The 17,096-nt window shown below is 42.3% G+C and overlaps 1 protein-coding gene across 1 annotated transcript in view; it reads left to right on the forward strand.

Annotated features, from left to right (window-relative positions):
* MSH3 (mutS homolog 3) overlaps nt 1-17,096 on the forward strand; it is a 91,502-nt gene that overhangs the window by 52,613 nt on the left and 21,793 nt on the right. The window contains exons 14-18 of the mRNA XM_054287602.1: nt 6,331-6,518; nt 8,978-9,146; nt 11,728-11,792; nt 13,733-13,849; nt 15,753-15,860. Coding sequence (XP_054143577.1) covers nt 6,331-6,518; nt 8,978-9,146; nt 11,728-11,792; nt 13,733-13,849; nt 15,753-15,860 — 647 coding nt within the window. The remainder of the gene's footprint in view (nt 1-6,330; nt 6,519-8,977; nt 9,147-11,727; nt 11,793-13,732; nt 13,850-15,752; nt 15,861-17,096) is intronic.

Here is a 17,096-nt window from a genome sequence, read left to right on the forward strand (position 1 = left end):
AGGTCCAGCAGTTGACACCTCGCCAGGCAGGAATGCTCTCCACTCCCCACTTTCCTCTCTGTGGAAAAAGAAGGGTGGCTGGAGATGGAATGGGTGAGCACTTCTGGGCAGCACTGCAGAGGAATCTGAGAGACAGGGAATGTTGAGTTTTAACATTGAGTTTTGTCTCAGCTGGTGCAGAATCACCTTAGTGGCAGAGGTGGTGCTTGGAGGAGAATCACCAAATCACCCAGCACAATTTACACCACAGGCATTTCCTTCTGGCATCAGTGGGAGATGCAAATGGCAGGACCCTCCTTTTTTTGCCTCAGTTAAAGTGAAGACTTTCATTGCCTTGGAGTGTGGCAGAAGAGGGTCAGTGACTGATGTTTGAGCAGGTTTTACAACCAGTACAGAGTAAACATGCCATTTGCACTTTTAGAAATGTGTCCTGCAGGGCCAACCTGCTGTTTCTTGCTGTTTTCATGCCTGTGTTTTCACTGTGTTTCAGAAGATAAATATTTACACAGGCTCAACCCATAAGTGTTTATCTTATTTGTACCCTTCACTCAACAAACATTTTTTTCTGACTAAAGCACAGTCACCAAAGGAATTATCATAACAATTGGCCATTAGATGTACAAAACAGATTAAAGGGGAGCTGTTTACCTAAGGAGGGAGAGCAATAATCAGACCTTACTGTGGTATTTTCAGGGTCCCCCTTGGCAGGAAGGAAATGATGAATCTGACTCCATGTTCTTAGAAGGCTAATTTATTATTTTATGGTATTGTATTATATTATATTAAAGAATGCTATACTGAACTATACTAAAGAATACAGAAAGGACACTTATAGAAGGCTTAACAAGATAATAATGAAAACTTGTGACTCTCCAGAGTCCAACACAGCTGGACTGTGATTGGTCATTAAGTTAAAACAACTCAGCAGAATCCAATGAAACAGTTACCTGTTGGATAAACAATCTCCAAACACATTCCAAAGCAGCAAACACAGGAGAAGCCATTGAGATAATATTGTTATCATTTCTCTCTAAGGCTTCTAAGCTTCCCAGGAGAAGAAATCCTGGGCAAGGGGAATTTTCCAGAAAATATGACAGTGACATGACTTCAGCTTAAACATACCTTGAACTTTTACTTTTTCTTACTATGGCAATATCATGCACATCTTGCTTATACTACACTTTTAATCTTTTAAAGAGTCTGCATCACAGATATTTTTGGGTTTGCAGTGCTAAATGCTGATTTGAGCAAACTGTTCCCTGTTAAGCTGATTAATATAAAGTCATAACAAGGGGACTTAATAATCTTAAAATTAAATACCTTATTTCTCCCAAACCAAAGTCTGCTCCCTACGCTAAAGAGATAAAGGTGGGAATTACAATTTAAAGGAGTGATAAGTGTATAGTGCATTTAGACGCCCATATTTTTTTTAATTTGAAATGCTTTTAACTTGGAGTTAAAAGTGGTTAGTGGCTGCTGGCTGTGGGTCTCTGTTGGAAACAATTTCAGTAATGCAAACAGGGCTGAATTGCTGTCAGTGTTGCTGAGAGGGTGATAGATCTCTGTGATCTTTCCTGCATCCATTTTCAGGACAGTTTGATAAACTGCTGGTTGAAACTATTGTTTGGCATCACTGTCAACTCTGAGGTTATTTCTCCAGTGCCAGAGAAGTTATGGCTATCATTGCTGTCCTCTCAAAAGCAGGCTTCAAAAATAGCATTGGATCAGTTCGTGAGAATCTTTTGTGAATTCAAGACAGTCAATCCTGCTTCATCTAAGCAATTTTTACTGTATTTTAAAGCTTCTAATTTATAACACAGTGTGTATCTTTGTGAGGTTACCTTGGATTTGAATGGAATCAGTGCCACTGCAATGGGGCCCAGATTGTCAGAGTTATTTGAATGTGTCTGTTCCAAGTTGTCTGTTTGCTTAGTGAATGATTTCTGCTGGGGAGACATTAAATTTTACACGCAAAGTCCTGCAGTGCTCCTAGCATGGAGCCAGGGGGAACAGGGACACTGAATAAGCACAGAAGAGCTGTGTTCACCCCATTCTTGGGGACACTGCAGTAAAGCATGCAGTAAAGCATGGTGAATTTCCCTTTCTCTAAAGGTCTGTAGTCACAGAATCAAATGGGTTTTAACTCATTGGGTGACTCCTACAGTGTCCTGTGGGCCTTCAGAGTTGCTGTGATGAACTTGAGAGTGTTTACTAAGCATCTTCTGACAAACCTCATAACTTTAAGAGTTGTTTTAGGTACCTTGAAATGCAGCTTTCTCCTCTTAGTGAAGCCTGAGCTTCAGCAGCCTCACCAGCTGCCTTGGTTTGGAAAGGCAGGAGTCTGCTTAGGAAGGCAGGAGCCTGCCCTGAAATGGAGACTGTAAACCCTCCCCACCCCTCCCAATTGCTATAAATTTTAAATTAAGGGGCTCTCAGGCAAAAATATGGGAGCAGGAAATAACTGTTCTTTAATAGGGAAAGGAAACAAATAAAAGGATAAAATGAACAATGCAGTACACTAGAACAACAGTGACAGAGTCAGAACCCAGCCTGACACCCTGTGGGTCAGGGTGTTGGTGGCAGTCCCATTGGAAATGTGGCTGAGCCCTCCTGCAGTGTCAGGGGTGGTTCTGTTGGAGCAGGGGGATCTGTAGAGAAGGATGTGTTCTTCCTCTGAAGATCCAGTGGGAGGAGAGACAGCTGCTGTTCCTCTGGGGAATCCCGTGGAGAAAGCCGTGCTGGTGTCTCAAAAACCTCTGGATTATATCTGGGTAGCAATGCTTGGCTCCTCCCTCTGGATTGTATCTGGGCAGCAATGCTTGGCTCCTCCCTCTGGATTATATCTGGGTAGCAATGCTTGGCTCCTCCCTCTGGATTATATCTGGGTAGCAATGCTTGGCTCCTCCCTCTGGATTGTATCTGGGTAGCAATGCTTGGCTCCTCCCTCTGGATTATATCTGGGTAGCAATGCTTGGCTCCTCCCCCTGGATTATATCTGGGCAGCAATGCTTGGCTCCTCCCCCTGGGCGGAGCATCTCACAATGGGATGTTATAGTTCTTATCAGCCATGCAGTGACATTCAATAGTCTGTTATCAGCAATGTCCCCTCCCGAGGGAGGTGTGAATGTGGTCACTCAAAGAGAGAGATAAGGCAAACTGCCCACCTGACAAAGGTAATCTGCCGTACAGATGGGAATGGCAAACACCTTGCATTGCAATCTTCAACACCAGCCTTGTTGCAGACACCTCAGCCAGATGTTCTCACCAACATCTGCCTTTCCCAACACTCCTACAGGTGTGCACTGATCAAGGCCCTTTATTTCCTTCTTTAAAAAAAGAACAACTACAGTCCCCACCCTGATGGCTCCGCTGAGGATTTGATGCATTTCTGGGTGTGCACATCTGCCCATTCTCCCGTGCTGTGCATCACCCTGCTGCCTGCAGGGACCTCCTGGGCACACTCTGGATCAAATCCTGGCAGGATTTGATCCCTCATCCTCATGGGTGTGCATGGGGATGGTGGTGCACTCAGGCAGAAAGTGTTTCATTTGACTTGGAGTCCAAGCTGGGATTTACCATTTGTTTACAGGTTTGGGCCTTTCCTCTGTTCTTTGACTTCAAACACCGTTGGTTGATATATTTACTCCTTTATTATTTTGTTTAATTTTGTTATAAGGTAGAGTCCCAGATTATCAGAAAGATGATGATAGATTGCAGCCAGTGCAGAGGAGACCCAAAGTTTTCATGAGGAAGAACAATGGATCGTTTATGAAGCAAGACTAAAAGACTTTTTTATTTTTTTGTTAAATTGATGATTAAAGGAGAACAGAAGGCTTAGAGGTGTTTGAAGGGTGTTAACAGCAAAGAAACACTGCAGTTAGTGTAATACAAAGGAGTATAACTGGAGATATTTGGAATAATTTAATGGAAAGGAAAATTGTGCTGTCTGGTAACACTTTTACATGATGATATTGTTGCATTATGGGTTAGTGGTAAGCACACAAATATATAGGCCTGAGAGCAGGGAAAAAGAAAATAACACAGGAAAACTGGAGCATTTGCAGGAAAACCTCCTAATGGGTGTCCTTTGTCCCACAGAACTCTGTGGTTCTGCAAAATAGAGGAGCTTATTCAGAGTGCAGTGTCTGTGGCCCTCCTCAATTCCTAAATGTGGTTAAATTGCATTTTGACTAATACTTGATTCTGCATTTGGGTACAGACATTCCTTGGGAATTACTGCAGTGTCATAAATGAGAGAATTGCTGTAGTTCTTGCATTTGAGTGTGGGAAGGATGATAAAGAAACATTTACTTTAGGGAAGAAATTGAAAGACAAAGGATGACAAAATAAAATTGTAGATGTGTGCTATGAAATAGTGATTCACTGTAGCCTGCCTCTTCTGTGAGCAGTGTTGTGCTGGTCACCATACAGCCCTGTCCAGAAATTAAATTCTACATTGCTGTGGTAGAAGAGGAAAAAAAAAAAGTTGGAACAGTAAGATATGGCAGACAAAATATATTATATATCGTACTGCCTTCCTTGCCTCATCTCCCCAGGTGAGGAAAGTAAACTGGTTTTCTTTCAGTGTTGTCTGTTGCCTGATGGGAGAATTTCAGAAGGCTAAAGGAAGAATGTTTATACCAATCAGTAAAATATGAAGAAATACCAGCCTACTTATTTATAGACAGCCTTTTTCAAACTTTCTGAGACTGGAGTGTCCTGGGAGCGTGACTGGGTGCAGCGAGGTTTGGGAGCCCTGGTGCTCACGGGGCTGGGTGTGCAGCACAAGTGCAAACCCAGGAGCACTGCAGAGCCAGCACTGCCCCTGGGGGCATGGGCAGTGTGCAGCAGGGGTGGCTCTGCCCAAAAAGCCCTTCCTGAACAGTGCTGCCCAGCCAGGGGGTGTTTACAGACCACAAACAGGACAGGCTGCTGTGGAACTGCCTGGAGCTGTTTGATTTCCCAGCATCACTCTCAGTCCATGGCTGTGGCAATGGGAAGGTGCCAGCAGCTCACATCCCAGGCAGCAGACACAGAACTCAATGTCACAACTCACTTTATGAGCTTTGTGACCAATCACACAAAGCAAAAGCACACTGACAGTATTTATATCTGTACAGTGTATATTCTATATTGACAGTAGTTCTGTCCAACCACTGTGAGCACAGGTACCTTTGGTTAAACAGTGCTTGCTTATTTCAAATGCAATACCTGCTTGTGAGCCCTCAAACACAATGCACAGAGCTCCATTATTAAGCTTCAACCTTCCTAATATCTTGCTAGATAAACTTTTCTGCAGCTTAGGGAGTTATTCTAGACAAGCATTAATACACAGACCATTGTTCTATTTGTCCTTGCTTTTCTACAGTTTCAATAATTTTTCTGCTGCCCAATCTCATGGCTGCTGCTTGGCTCCCATCACAGTTCTGCTGTCTCTGAGGCTGCCTTTTGCAGCTTTCCCAAAACCCTCTGATTTTGTGGGTTCCCACACCTGAACAGGATCTGAAGGTGACAAACTGTGCTGGCTCTGGGGAGCACCCAGAACCCTGCAGCAAAGTGCTGAGCCAGAGCACAGGCAGCACAGGTGGCTCAGGAAGGGAGAGGAGGCTCTATTGCAGAGCTGGTGCTGCAGGTGAGGAGCTGCTTTAGGGAGGCAGCTCCTGCCCTGTGGGTGCCACAGGAGGCTCTGGCAGGGCTGTGTGTGCTTGGCCCCAGGGTGGGATGCTCCCTTCTGCAGGATGCCCTGGATGGGTGCCTGGCCGAGGTGGGAGAATCTTCCCTTGTGCCGAGGAGAGGATGAGGAGTGGGCTGGTGTGTCCCCTGTCCCTCCAGGCAGGGCTGGCAGAGCCCAAGCTGTCAGTAGCTTCAAGCACTTCAAACAGGGTGCTGGGTTTCCCTTTCTCTGTGTTTTTTCTTCTCCTCCCTTTGTTCTTTTGCCCAGTCTCTCCCTGCCTGTGCCTGATCGTGCCTTTCAGACCCTGCCCTGCCAGGGCAGCCCTGGGGTGCACAGGGCCATGGGGACAAGTTGTGGTGCTCCTGACATCACCCAACCTGCATGTTTTTGCTGTTTGCACCTTATTGCTCCTTTTCCTGCCTTTTTGCCCCCAGCAACAGAAGCACTGGAGATCAGCTCTTGACACAATCCCGAGGACAAGGGATTGGGGCAGTTGGTATGGTTAATTAACCGCCCTAATCAGTGGGGCAAGATGGTGCAGCTCTGTTACTGTCCATACATTTTATTTGCATGCTGTCACATTGTGAAAAAGCAGAAGAACCTGTAAGTGAAAATGCAGTGGACTGTAATGATTCAGACATTCCTTCCCTTCTCAGTGCTCTACCCAGGAGTTCTTCTTGATAGTCAGCACCCTGTCTCGTCTGGACTTGGAAATTCAAGCTTTTGTCCCAGTCATACAGTCCCATGTGAGATCTCCTCTGTTAAAAGATGCACTGTTGGAAATCCCAGACCTTCTCTCCCCAGTAAAACAGTATTTAAAGATCCTTAATGAAGAAGCAGCCAAGTAAGTAGAGAAAATAACATGATTCTTCTATGCCTCATAGCCTTTCTGAGTAAATGTGTTCAGTTATGCAAATTATGCCTCTTGGTTTAATACACCTCAGTTTTATATTTTTATTTCTTATTCATGTGGGTACAGTTCCTTTTGTAAAGTTAAACTAGGTGAGGCAGGATTTTGCCTAGAGGGGGTCTGCCTCAGGCTGAATGAGTTTTGGAAAGTTTCTCACCTGTTTTGGGAGATGAATTTACAGGAAAATATGTTTTGCATTATGTTAATTGGTTTAACAGCTTTTTAATTAATTGTTTTTTAAGAGGAGCTACTCCTTTTGAAGAGAGGCTTGACCTTCAGCAGAGGGGCAGCTCTGCTGTCAGCAATATGCTTTCCACTGTTTTTGTGAGAATTCATCAAAGCTGTCTGCACTTTTTTTGTCTTGTTTATGTCCACTGTTGGTCCATGAGGAAAACAAGACAGAGAAGGAAGATGCTGGGTTGGAATTAATACACATTAAATTGGAGAATATGTGTAAATAATTTGCTGTGTACTGTTTGTTCTGAAGCCCTGCTGCCTCCACTGTCATCCCTGGATTCTTTGCTGAGGTTGTGGCAGAAAGTTTAGTGTGTTGTTATATGGGGGCAGCACAGTCTTAACTTTTACATTGAGAACAGACTAAAAAAAAAATCCACTTTATTTATAAAACACCTTTTATATTTTCCAAACTGAGATTGAAAAATAAATCTGAGAATCAAAGCCTAGAACTTTATTTTATTTGCTTCTGATTTAGAGGTGGACCCAAGGAGTTTAAATTTAGAAGTTGAGAGGGGCAGAAGGATTTCCTCTGCCCAATGGCAAGGTGGGATTATGAGATTTCTGCTGATGCCTGGTGCCCAATTATAGTTGTGACAGTTTGTGCCAAAGCAGACTGTATCTAAATCATACCAAGCTAAATTACACCAGATTTAGTGTAGGTAGTTTCAAAACATGGGGTGTTTTCTTCTGTCACTGTACTAACAATGGCTAGAATAGTATACGAGATATAAATGATCTGTAGAATGGGTATATTGTATTTACATTTATTCAGAATGATTAAGCCAATTTACTTTCTGGCCTTTATATATCTCAAATGTATGTCGTGGTATTATTTTTACTCAAAAACATTTCTTTCATCAAAATCTTGGCTTCTGCTCACATCTATCCATGCTCAACACAGTTGAGCACAGACTACATCACATGTTATTTTTGTAATGAGGTGTGGATAAAATCCTGTAATTGTTCTGAAAAGTATCCCTTTCTCCAGGTTTTGGAGTTTTTTAGCAAGGAGATTAAGATTTTGGGATTTGTATTTTTGAAACTGTCAACATTACGATTTTTTGTAGCCATCACATAGCAGTGACAGTCTTCACAATCAGCTGCTGGCTACTAGGGATCTTTTTTTTTTTTTTTTTTTTTGCCTTGCATTCCCATGGAAACTGGTCTAATTAGCACGAATTCGTTTCTAAAAATTAGTATTGTACTTTAAAATGGCATCTTCACTGTCACTTATGTAATCCCAGTGAGGAAGGAGTGCACAGCCCAAGCTCTGCTCTGTGCCACCTGCCTTGCCACTGGCTCCAGCTGTAGCTCCATTTGCAGGCCAAGGGGCAGTGGAGTAAGTAGAATATTAGATTTTTTTATTGCTTCCATGTTGTGGTACTTTCAGTTGGATAATTGCTTGCTCTCCACATATTAGTTTTCAAGGTAATTATATAATTAACTTGCAGGGTTCTGTATTGGCTCTAGAATGCAAAGTTATATTGCAATTAACTTGGGGCTGATCACAGTGTTTTTTTTATTGTTTGCCTGATACTTACTAGGGCAAGTTAAAGTTTTTGTTATTTTTGTTGACAGCTGTAATTTTAATTGCTAGTTCAGCTTCCCAGTTTTAACCATTTGAATGGCATTGCTTGTTTCAGGTTTCAATCCTGACCCGAGCTAGTGCTGCCAAAACAGTTCTGTCATTTTTTCTGGCACTGCAATTAGAAAAGGGCATTGTTTTGCATGTGCTTACCAGTATTCTGGGTAATCTTTTCTGGACAAAAGAAGGAAGCTGCTCTGGGAAAGTGCTGATGGCATTCTGCTTCCATGAGGGCCTTGAGGGGAGGTTTTTTCCATGCAATCCTTACAAAAATGTGCCCAAATTTGGCCAGATTCTAAATGTGTTGAAAATCTGTGTTCGTGGCATGCAGAAATCACCCGAAGTTTCATGTTTAACTGCAGCACAGGTGTTGTTGGGGTGCCTTTCTGCTCCTGTCCTGAGCACAGCATCTTTCAGTAAATGGGCTCTGCTATGACCAAGCACCTGAAAATCTGTACTCAGAAGGGAATTGAGCCAATGTTCCAACAAACAAAATAAGGATGCAGCTGGTAGAACTGAGGAACATCTCTCCCTTTTTACCATTATTTTACCTTGCGTTTCTTACGGGTAGGACTGGAGACAAAACCCAGTTGTTCAAGGACCTGACAGACTTCCCTGCCATCCGAAAGAAGAAGGAGGAGATCCAGGATGTGCTGTCTAAAATCCAATTGCATCTGCCGGATATTCGTAAACAGATTAAGAACCCTTCTGCAGAGTATGTTGCAGTTTCGGGTCAAGAGGTACTGTGGGGTTTGTTATGTATGACTGTACCCATCCTTGCCTGGAAAATAGCTTAAAAGCGGGACCTAGCTGGAACTCTGTTCCCTGAGTGTGGTGCTTCATCAGGGCATTTGACTATAATCTTTTGTATAACTTTGAAGAGCGGCTTTCTTGCCGTGTGACTCCTTTATTTGTTAAGTCAATCACTTTAGTGACTTAAAAAATAGAAGCACATTAGTGCAGTTGAATTTGGTTCAGTAATGCTTTGCTTTTCTGTCTGTGTAAAAACACATACTTCCAAGGTTAATTGTATGGCTATTAAGTACTGGAATACTCTCAGAGAAGCAGGAAGCACAGCATTTGGTTAATTTGAAGAACGGTGAAAGGATTTCTGAGTACTGAGTCAGACTGTAATTTGAAAGATGGGAGAGGAGAGGGAACAGCATTAAAGAGTGATAAGTGTTGTTTTAGTTCCAATTCTCAGAAATGGTGTTCTGGACTGGAACTTTTCCTCGTGGATGCTGCACGAGTGTGGGCAGGATGTGATCCAGCCCGCTGAGAGGGTCCGTGGTGAAAAACAGAGACAGCAGACCCTGCCACGTTTGTGGGGAAACTGAAGGGAGCAGTCAGGTAGCACTGCTCAGCGTTCTCCTCTGGAACTGAGAGCAGGAAGCTGGGAAAAGCTCTGAAACAAAAAATTGGGGAAAGGAAGGAGTCAGGAAACAGAATGAGCAGAAGAGAGGAGTGGGTGAGGACAGGGAGGGAAGGGGCTGGAATTGGCCTGTGGGGCACTTCGGAAGCTGAGAAAGATCCAGAAGACACAGGAGGGAGGAAATAGACACTGCTGAGAATGAGGGAAGAGATGAATTAGAGGCAGCAGCCTTTGATAGAGACCTGAAGTTGGATGTTCCTGTTGAGGGTGAAGCTGAGAACGGGGAACACACGGCCCAGGAGTTGGGTGGGCTGTCAGAGGCTGAAATCCAAAGGAAAAGTGGAAAAGTGTGTTTGAGTATTGTCTGAGGCGGGGAAGAGCGGGATCTGAAAGGTTTCTCTCAGGGAAGCTGGGTTAATAGCTGCCATGTGTGTGAAGTAAAGGAAAAGAGAGGAGCTGATCAAAGAGAGGAGGGCATCAGAGGAGGTACTGAAAAGTGGTTCCAGAGGCAGCAGTCACTGCACACATTTCAGAGAGGAGGCCTTTGCAGCAGGGCACAAACCTCTGCAGACAGAGATATGTCTGGGTGCCTTGATGAAAGGAGCTGCAGAGCCTGGGGGTTGCTCTTATTTCATGACATCTGGTGTGAGTGTTCAACAGACACCAAAAGAGGCAGCAGAGGGGGGTCAGAGAATATGGTCAGTGGGAAAAAGAGAGATGCCAGAGGAGTACAAGTAATTTAAACAAAGTTGTACTGGAGGAATAGAACATAGGACTAGAATAGGAATTTATTCGATTTGAGCTCTTTCTTCCTCAGATCTGTGTGTTTTATTCTTCCTGTGTTCTTGTAACACCCTGATAGATGTGAAATCCAAATGCTCTTTCACTACAGAGAAAAACCCTGGAAGTGCTTTGGGTGAATCAACATTTAGTGCACCCTGTCCTTGCTCTATTCCTGTGTTAGGATTGTTATCCTTGTTTGTTCTTGGGGATGACTGCTGTCTCCTCTGGAAGTTTCTATCTAAATCCCATTAGCCACAATGGAGAAGTTTTGCCAGACATGGCTCCTGCGGCTTTCCGTAAATGTGGCCAGGTTCTGTGTTAACCTAATCTCTGCAGGAAATCTGTTTTCCAGCTGAATTCTGTGACGTGAGAGTGCCTCAACTCCCTGACACCCAGGGCCTCAGGCAGTGCTTTCAGAGATAACTGACATGAATCGTGTGAAATGAGCATGCAGATCTCAGTGCTCTGAGCACCCCGGCACTGCTGCTGCTGGTCCCTGTCTGACCCCGAGCCCACTCCAACCTGCAGCAAGCTTGTGCAGGTGCACCAGGGGGATGTGTGTGTCATAACCCCAGCTGCTCCTGGGCAGAGAAGAGCTTTCCCTCCTGGGCTGCTCCTGCTCTTCAGGCTGAGCGTGGTTTTCCATTGTATTTGCAGGGAAGGTCCCAGCACAGGCAGGAAAGATGGATCTGACTCCATGTTCTCAGAAGGCTGATTTATTGCTTTAAAATATGATATTATATTAAAGAATACTATACTAACTATACTAAAGAATACAGAAAGGATGCAGACAGAAGGCTAAAAAGATAACAATGAAAACCCCTGACTCTTTCCAGAGCCCCGACACAGCTTGGCCCTGACTGGCCAAAGAGTGAAAGCAACTCCCAGCAGAGTCCAATGGAACAATCGCCCGTGGGTGAACAATCTCCAAACACATTCCCAAGGGGCAAAACACAGGAGAAGCAAATGAGATCAGAATTGTTTTCCTTTTCTCTGAGGCTTCTCAGCCTCCCAGGAGAAAAATCCTGGATGCAGGGATTTTTTTCAGAGAATGTAAATGCCACAGTTTTCCTCTGGTGCTTGCAGTTTCTGGAGAAATGATGATTCTGTTTCCCTGGTCTTCCGGACTTCCCATGGTGTGTAACATCACATTTCTGTTGTTTCAGTTTTTGATAGAAGTCAAGAATTCCCGTAAATCATCTGTGCCATCTGACTGGGTGATGGTTAGTAGGTATGTAAAATGTCTTTGAAGTTTGGTTCTGGTTTAATTTAGAGGAAAAAACAAGATATTTTGGTATTACAATTCGTCACATACCTATTCTCATGGTCCCATGTATTAAGGTTTGTTGGGGGTTTTTAAAGCTGAAAACCCAACCAAACTGTAAATCTATTGCTTAAAAGAAAAAAAAACCAAACAAAACCAAGAAAAATTGATTTGTTACAACATTTGTTTTCACATAGTGCATCCTCAAAGCACAGAATTACTCATTCAGTCCTTCAAGGTGCATGTGCTGGTGTCAGATCTATGGCCTTGATTCAGTTGTGCTTGTAGCTTGCACATGCAAATCTGTCATACAGTTTTGATTGTTCTTGTTCTATTCAGAAAGATTAAAGTAGCTGTGGCAACATCTGCTTATACATCTTGGTAAATTCAGTGCATTTAAAATATAATTTTATTTACTCATACAGACCAGTTCTTTTTGCTTTGGCACTTGTTCTAATGTAAGCTTGATTTTGGATAATTTTCCAGCAGGTGAAACAGAGATGGACTGATTTATGTAGTTGGCTTTCTTTCTTTTCAGTAATTTGATTTGTGATTTGAATTTATGGTTTGAATACCTGAAACTTAAAATGTCCATGCAAAAACTGAATTCTCTACAAGCCCCAAAGTGTAATGTGTGAGCACAAACATCTCTCCCTAAGCTGAACTCTGTTGTGATGCTCTATTCAGTTATGCAAGAATTAACACTCAATTCTCTTTTAATTAAACTTCCTTTAATACTGAGAAGTGCACAGATCAGACAGAATTAACATGGTGAACAAATTACAGCTAATCTGGATTCTGTAAAAGAATGCCTGGATGTGCCAAATTGAGTCCTTAATAAAAACACACAAATAAATAGCAAGTGAAAACTAGCAAGGAAGCCTGTATGAACTGTGTTTATTTCAGGCTTATGATGGAGTTTTCCTCTTGACAGTGAATTTGTTTTTGTCTGGCTGGGTGTGTATCAGCCAGCCACGCGCTCGGGCCGCTGTTGCTGAGCAGCTTTGTGGAGAGTGTGCTCTGGGGTGGTGATGGCACGCTGTGCAGAGCATTCCAGAGCCTTCTGAGTGGGCAGCAGCGCCGCTCCACTCCCGATGGAGGTCACTGCCACCGCCGGGAGAGCCTTCCTCCAGCGCACGCACCCATTCTGGGGGCTGGCGCACACGAAGGAAATGAGTCCAATTTGGCAATTTGGCATGCGGACGGTGCAGGTGATTGCTGGGTGTGAGAAACGCCAGTCGCTTGTTTTTAAAATTTGAAAAGGTTAAAGTTTTTAAAATTTTAAAAGTTTAATAGTAATAAAATGGTTATAAAAATAGTAATACTATTAGAGTGTTAATAATTGGACAATTTGAATTAGGACAATATGAGACAATAGAAACAAAGAGTTACGGATGATCTGGGTACCTTTTCTGGGCAAAATAAGCCCGAAAAAGGACCCACGTTAACAAAGGATTAACCCTTAAAAGCAACAGCCTGTTGCATATTCATACACCTCATCCATGGTGCATAAATCCCATTCAAACACAGGATTCTGTCTGGTCATCGTCAACTTCTTCTGAATCCTAGCAGCGCCTTTGAGGTGGGAAGAAGTTCCTTTCTTCTGATAATGGAGCAATAAATTCCCTTTCTCTGAAAGATTCAGGTGTCCTGTGGCTGCTGTCTCACTGCAAGCCCTTTCTTTATAAAAAATATCTTGCATAGCATAGTTTCTATTTTAATATTATGTTATAAGCTAGAACTATATTTAACACACTACTTAAGAGAATTAAGACAGCATCACTTTCTACCACAACACAGATAATATTCATTTGAACATTAATGTGACTACAATATGAATATTTGCGAAAAGCCGGTCATAAAGGACATGCATTTTTCACACTGTGTGTCTCTGTCTCCCCATGCAGCACCAAAGCCGTGAGCCGCTTCCACTCGCCGCTGGTCACGGAGAGCTACAGGGTCCTGCAGCAGCTCCGCGAGCAGCTGGCCCTTCTCTGCACCTCGGGCTGGCTCTGCTTCCTGGAGTGAGTGTTCCACCCTGTGCCCTGCTCTGGGGACAGCAGGGACACGAAAACGCTTGTGTCGTGAATAGAGGCGGTAACAGGTGTATACAGGGCAACCTGGCCACCAGTCAGTTCGGTGCTGTTCTTCCTTTAAACCATTTAAACTGGTTCAGGACTGAGCCCCAGTGCTGAGACCAGCAGTGGTGTCTCTGCCTTTTAAAATTGTGGTGAAAACACACCGTTAAGTATGCAAGATGTTTCCCAGACTCTGAGAAATAATACCACAGTGTTGGAGAATTTTGCTCAGAAATGGCTTAAAAGGCAGCTGTGAGGAGCAAATTCTCGCAGCCTGTTTCTGTAAACAGCTAAGTTCTCAAGCCTGTCTTCAATAACATGGAGGCCTTGAGAACTTTAATAACAGGGTGAGAAAATAAATCTTGGATTCAATAACAAACCACAGGTATTGAAAACAAAAGGAGGGGTTAATGTATAATCTGTGACCTATGATGAGCTTGGATTTTGCAATATGCATGAGCTTAATTAACACCACTATAAAAGTGTGTAAGTGAGATCAATAAATTGGAGTTCGATGCTGATCAACAAGGATGGGTCGTCTCCCTTCGCTTTCAACACCACAGCGTTAAAAGTCTGAAAGTACAGCCGACTCTAAGTGAAACTGAGCCCAGTGGGTTTCATTTGTTTTATTATATTACTTATTAATATTACACAGTAGTTTTATTGTTTTTTGTATCTTGTATGCTACCTTGACCATGAGAGTTTGTTAGAAGGTGGTGGGAGTTTCATTGTCCCTCACGTCTGGCATGTGTGTTTGTCTGAGATCACAGTTTTCAGTGGGGTTATTTGCCTGTGTAGCCAAAGGATCTTCAAAATGGGAGTTTAAAAATACTTCCTGAACTTCTGAATGCCTCTGGTATTTTTTACTTGCATGAATTGCAGAACTGCTGAAATTGTTCCTCCTGTCATGCAGTGACAGCTTGCAAGACCTTAACAAGTCCCTGCTCAAATTGTCTCGCTGGATTTGCTTCCCATTAGGAGCCCAGAAATTCTGAAAACGGAGTAGAAACTGGAAAGTCATTCCAATTGACACTTCTCCAGTTGTGTTTCCTTTGCAGTGCTATAAAAGAGTTGTCTCCATGTCCACTTGTCTGTTCTCTGCAGTGCTGTAGGAGAGCAGCAGACAAAAAGGAAAGACCTGTGTGTAGGAAAGTGCCCTTCTTTCCCACCCCTCCATTTATTTATGTCTTTGTTTATTAAATTTTGCTCCCCTGCTGGTTTTATATTCCATATTGTAGCTTTGAGACTAGGAGGGAGGAAAAAAGAAATTCCAGAGGACTAAGAGAATGAACTCCACTGAAAACTCTGTTCTCCTGATAATGGCCTTATTGTGCTGGGGAAGCAGCACCATAAATTGAAAATGAATTCTTGAATTTTCTGTTGTAGATACCATAATTCATTGAAATTTTAGACAACTCTTGTGTTCAGAGACTCTTAGTTTGGTTCTTCTTTGACTGTAACTTACAGCTGAATCAACAGCTGAGGTTGAATCAACAGCTGGATCCAGCTGCTGGTATTCTGTATAAATTCTGATAAATTGTGGCATTTTTGTACACCTCATTTAGGCAGCAGGGATCAACTGCTGACCCTTTATCAGCTATCTAATGAATTTAATTGTGCCTGATTTTCTGTGCTTGAAAAATAATTCACTGTTAGAATGGGAGGTGAAGTCCACCTTGGTCCTCATGTTCTGTCTGATGCTCTGCTGGGAGATTTGGATTCAGAGTGACTTAAAGAGCACAGGAGCCCTGTGAGGAGCTTGCATGGGGTGCATTTTGACAATCCTTTTGTGTTTGTGCGGAATTGTTTCTTTCCCTGTTCTTGTGTAACTTTTCCCCGTTTTATGCAGCCGTTTCAGTGAACATTATCACCCCGTGTCTAAAGCCATTTGTCACCTAGCAACTGTGGACTGCCTGTTCTCACTGGCCCAGGTGGCCAAACAAGGAGACTACTGCAGGTAATCAATTCTTAATTTTTAATTTTTTTTACGTAGGATTGCATACGGAATTATAAGAGCGTACTTAAAATAAATTGTGTTTTAATATGTAGGCCGTGATAAAAATCACTAGTAAAATTGTTTACAGTAGTTTCAAATTAATCTGATTTTGCAGAACAGCCCTTCTGGACTTAATGCAAATCTGTAAATATTGCAGTTCCAATTTGACATCCTAATATTTGTTGTTTGACCTAAGTCTAGTAGGTTATATCTTACTTACACGTAAACAAATTCCTGACTTTTTTTATGTCTTTCTGTAAAAAATTACTGTTTTTTTATTCTCAGAGAGCTCTGATTTTATGCTATCTTTCTAATACCTTAGAATCTGTGGTATCTGAGGTGTGTTTGAAAGGTGTATCTCAGGTAATTAATAGTAAATATTAGCAGAGCAGTGGTGATGCCTCAGCTGGGCTCATGTGTAAGAGCTGAGCTGCTGCTTCTGCCCCAGACCACAGACAGGTAGCGGGGTGAACAGAAATACACTTGCAAATACTTCTGCTTTGATACATCATTAAAGATAATATTGATCACTTCTGGGCTCTGGGGATCTTGTGTGTCTCTCTATCAAAATCTCTTTGAAAATAATTGCTCACTTATTTCGGTGTACTGAGATGGGAAAACAAACCGAAATCTGATTAATTCACTGTGCAGAATGTAAATAATTCACTGAATTTCAGAGTGGCTTCATAAACTAGCAGGAAGGAGACTTCTCAGTGAAACCTCAGCTGCAGGGAAGGCGTCAATAATTAATTCTGGAGGGCTGCTGAAGGAAAGACTGGACTTTAGTGTTACTTTGGAGGGATGTTGTGTGGTTTGTGGGGATTTCAGTCCTAAAATTCTGTGGCTTCATTTTTCTCAGAGAAAGTATTCTTCAGAAAGTATTTTCCTTAGCAATACTTGATGGCAGTAATTAATTTTTATAATTTGTATCTTTTTTCCACAAAAACTTACATCACAGGTGTCAGTCCTGCAGGCTTCAGTTACAGTAGTTTTACATATATGATATGATATGATATTACATTACATTATATTACATTATATTACATTATATTATATTATATTATATTATATTATATTATATTATATTATAATATTATATTATATTATAATATTATATTATATTATATTATATTATATTATATTATATTATATTATATTATATTATATTATTACATACAGTTACAAAGAACACTGAGA

This window comes from Melozone crissalis, unplaced genomic scaffold, assembly GCF_028551555.1.
Source record: "Melozone crissalis strain CALT ecotype California unplaced genomic scaffold, PUWL_Pcris_2 ptg000060l_1, whole genome shotgun sequence".
NCBI lineage: Eukaryota > Metazoa > Chordata > Aves > Passeriformes > Passerellidae > Melozone > Melozone crissalis.